Raw genomic sequence first — 4,077 nt, 5'->3', positions numbered from 1 at the left:
TTGATGACCTATTTGCCTTGGTGGAGAGCATGGATGGGCGCACCTCTGCATCACGTGGGTTCATCTCTATAAATGTGCTTTGGAGAGCAGCCACAGTAAACAATGCAACCGCCTAAAAAATTCTTGTTCTGTTTAGTCAACAGCATCCAGAGACGTATGGCCACATACGAGGGTCGTATGATGCGCTTTGGCCGGAGGCTGGACAACATCGAAAGGAGGCAACGGGAGATGGAAGAATCCAGCTTGTCAGCCAGGGAAGCTCATGGCCAACAAAATCAGTAATTGTTGCCCTGGCATGAGGCATCAATCTTTCCCACCCCTTGAGTTTCTCTTTAGTTTCAATAAATCAAGAACTGTTAACGTTACCATTTGTCCCCTTGTTTATTGATGTCTTGGCCGTCAGGAGTAAAACAAGTAGTGAAATTGAAAAACACTCCAATGTAATACAAACAACAGTGTAACAGTGAAAATAGGGAAACGGGACCGTTAATTCAAACGGAAACATCTTAGTCCAGTAATGCTAAAGAGTCAGCCTTTCACGAGCCCTTCCAACGCATGCACGTTTTGCCGTGGCAGACCTAGGTGGGATGTTTTCTGAGTTGCTGTCACCCTTTTCACAAGCATTTGCTGACCTTCCCCGGTGCTGACTCACCAACATTTCCCCAAGTGTTTGGAGAGTGGTTACTGCAGATTCCATTACATGCAGATTCTGCATCCACACATCCCTAAAATCATTTCTTTCCTTCCTGGTCTCCTCTAGGAACTCGACTTGCAACCTCCTTTCTTCTTCATGCCATTTGTTGCTATCCTTGCGGTCTATGCGCCATTCATTGATCTGTGCCTTGTGCTCTTCCCCTGACTGACTCATCATCTTGTCCGCCACAGAAAACAGGCCAGCATTTCTTCTTCTTCTGGATCTAATGGCTGATAGGCGTGTGCCAGGTGATAGCTCCGCCACTGATTTCAAAGGTGATTCTGTGAATTGATAAAAAGCCAAAAAAACATCAAAAAACAAACATAATCCAGAGCATGACATTGACTTTTCTGCACAGTTATTGTCCCTTGAGTGATCAATCAACAGAATCTCGTGTGCAGTCCCATGCTGAGGATTTTTTTTTGGTCTCCTGCTGAGAATCAACACTCCTTGCCATGTTTAACAGACATGGTTTTTACATCTATGCCCTGGGGGGAGAAAAAACCTGGACAGTTGACGTTTTTTGCCTGATGTTACCCAAGGATTCAATCAATGTGAAGCTGATGTGAGGGTGCTGTTCATTTGGTCCATAGTTCCGGCCAAGAAACTTTGGTGACTTCCCTTTTGACTCAAGCCAAAATTGGTACCAAGGGGACCCCCCCCCCCCCCAAAACACACAATGACGTTAACATGACACTGCTGCCGGGGTTACATATCACGTCGCCAAGTTTAATTTTGCTTTATCTGCAGAAACAAATTTGAAAATTTGGTGAACAAACTCTTACTGATGGTAAACCATAGAGATGCTATGCGATTGCTAGCCCTTTATTTCGTTACCGAGAAAACATACCTTTGCTGCTGCCAAGACCAGATGTGCTGGAGCTGTTGTTGCTAATTGTTTCCTCTTGACCGTCAGGACACGGATCATCAGACTCTAGAAATAAAGGAGAGGTTTTCACAGATTTAATTGTGAGTTAAGTGGGTGGATTTGATGTCCTGGCATAAAACCAATTCCTGGCAGGATACAGAAGTTCACACAAACACAGGAAGGAAGTGGCTTAGGGTGAAGCTGCAAGCGACGCCTGACACAGGGCGGACACTTGTCCGCTTCCCTCAATTTCTGATGGGAACTGTAGGTATCCTGGTCTTGCAGCTGCATTGGAGAGACAAGCGCTAAATCAAGGAAGCCCACTTCTCCCATCAAAAGTTTAGCAAGGCTAACAAGTTTGCAACCTGTCAGGCATCACTTGTAGCTTGGGTCTCAGGCTCTGCAATTTTCACAAATGAAACAAAGCACAGTTTCTCAAACATTGAAAACATAACGTGTTTTCCTGAACACGTGGTCCAAACATGGATCCAATTGTGTTGAAGTGGTGTCCCATATCCTCACGATTCTAGACTCCAGCTGTCTTTTCACCACGATAGATCAAAGAACACCTGCAACTAGATATAACTAATCAAGGTTAAAGGGTTAATCACTGCAATATATGGATGTTTTCCTATGAAACTCATCAAACTCACCTTTGTCTTCAAGGCCATCCACAGTGGCATCAGTGTCAATCTCTGCCTCAACCTCAGGTACATTCTCTCTCACACCTGTGTCAATTGAAAGAATGTCATGATATTACTTCATGCGTCTCTATAATGAGCACTTTTCAAACCTCCACAGTAAAAGCGGTTTTCACTCACCCACTTGGCATGGAGTGGAGCTTCTAATCTGTCCATGATCTATGGTGAAGAGGTCGTGCGAAAAAAGCTCCTCCGAGCCATCAGACACTGGACACGGGTCTCTCAATTGCCGCCCCAGGGACACAACGCCAAGACTTCTTGACACTCGTTTTGGTTTCACGCTTGCATCCCCCCGGAGAATGCTGTCAAGCTCCCTGAAATACGGGCAGGTAATGGGAGCATTTCCAGAGGTTGAATTGTGCGCCACTACCTTCTTGTAATCCAGTCTCATCGTTTTTGTTTTTGACCTGCACTCCATAGCTGTCCTTTTATGTCCCCGAAGGGCCATCTGGGCTGCAATGCGCTCGAAATAATCGATATTTCTATAGGAACTCTTCAGTGCTTCCTGTATTTTTTCCTCCCCCCAGAAGGAGAGGAGATCCAATATTTCCCTCTCCCTCCAAGCAATTCCACGGGAGGCGGCATGCCTATGTTCGCTCATCTCGACAATTTTGAAAATACCTGACCTGAACTCCTGAGATCTCGTTCTAAGTGCTAGAACAGATTTATAGCTGAGGCTCCGTGCTCCGCTGCAGAATGTCTGTCAATAAAATGCTACCACATGCATTGGATCATGGGAAAGGATGGGAAAGTTTCCGCGGGAAGTAACGGTCAAGAAATGGCATGCCGCATGCGCAAGTTTGGACAGCAAGGATTGAATTAACGCCAATCCGAAACAGCGGTTCAATGGAACAACGACGACATTAGTGTTAATGTTAAAGGCATTCCAAGTGCACGTCAACGATGAACGCCAGTGAATGAAATCAACATGGGATGGGTGATCGGTCATGATGACCGGCCACATCATCCAAAGGCAGAGCTTGATTTTCTCTTTTGAAACTTGACCGCGGTGCCAAGTCCAGTGGCACAGGCCATTTCAAGCGTATCAAAAGCCATGAATGAGGTGTCACGAGGATGTCTAATAAACAGAGCTCATTGTTCCTCTGATATCGGAGGTCTGTCCGTTAAATTGATATGAGAACAATATGATGAGATGTCGACATATCGACACGGTAGTCTTTTATTTTTTAAAAAAGGGGTTGGAAAAAAGGCAGGGCAGGGAATTTGGGGGCGGATCAAGAGAGGGTGGGAAACCAAATGGGGCCGTTTATTCATAACAAGATAAACCGGAATGAAAGTGCAATGGGCTGTTGCGACGCGATGCCGATTTAATGACGTCATGGGAGATGAGTGTGTGAACCGATTAAAGTATGGCGCTGCAGAAGTGAAAAACTGCCGCAAGAAGAACGGTAGTGTGGATTCGGCCCAGGTTTTGGTGATTTACTCTTGTGGTGCATGGACATTGTATGTTTTTAGTTGCAATTTATATGTATAGTGATATATGTTTATGTATACATCAGTTATACACAGAATATATGTATAATGTGTAATTATGATTTATTAAGATACAAATGACATTGAAAAATGTGTGCAGTTTACAAGGAATATTCTGTGCGAAGAAAGGGAAAATGGCATAAAAATAAAGATTTGTGGGTTTGATTTGCACAAGGGAGAAAAAAAAACCTAGCTGGGGATTTTTAGGTCAAAAACGGCAGGGATGAGAAATTTGAAATTATCCCTCTGTGGTGCAAACCAAGCACAGTAGCTTACAGTATATGAAAGTCACCCTAAATACAATAGGCATTGAAGGGTCA

At 44.4% G+C, this 4,077-nt stretch overlaps 1 protein-coding gene across 1 annotated transcript; it reads right to left on the bottom strand.

The window, feature by feature from the left end:
- Nucleotides 1–371: 371 nt before the first annotated feature.
- LOC129342596 (myb/SANT-like DNA-binding domain-containing protein 7) lies at nucleotides 372–3,383 on the bottom strand. The gene is made up of 4 exons (XM_054998442.1): nucleotides 2,384–3,383; nucleotides 2,216–2,290; nucleotides 1,545–1,628; nucleotides 372–975 (listed from the first exon to the last, which is right to left on the bottom strand). Exons 1-4 carry the CDS (start codon nucleotides 2,862–2,864, stop codon nucleotides 521–523), a joined length of 1,095 nt encoding a protein of 364 aa, XP_054854417.1. The 5' UTR covers nucleotides 2,865–3,383; the 3' UTR covers nucleotides 372–520.
- Nucleotides 3,384–4,077: the final 694 nt, after the last annotated feature.

This window comes from Eublepharis macularius, chromosome 14 (assembly GCF_028583425.1).
Source record: "Eublepharis macularius isolate TG4126 chromosome 14, MPM_Emac_v1.0, whole genome shotgun sequence".
NCBI classification, from domain to species: domain Eukaryota; kingdom Metazoa; phylum Chordata; class Lepidosauria; order Squamata; family Eublepharidae; genus Eublepharis; species Eublepharis macularius.
This window is presented reverse-complemented; position numbering and strand designations above follow the sequence as displayed.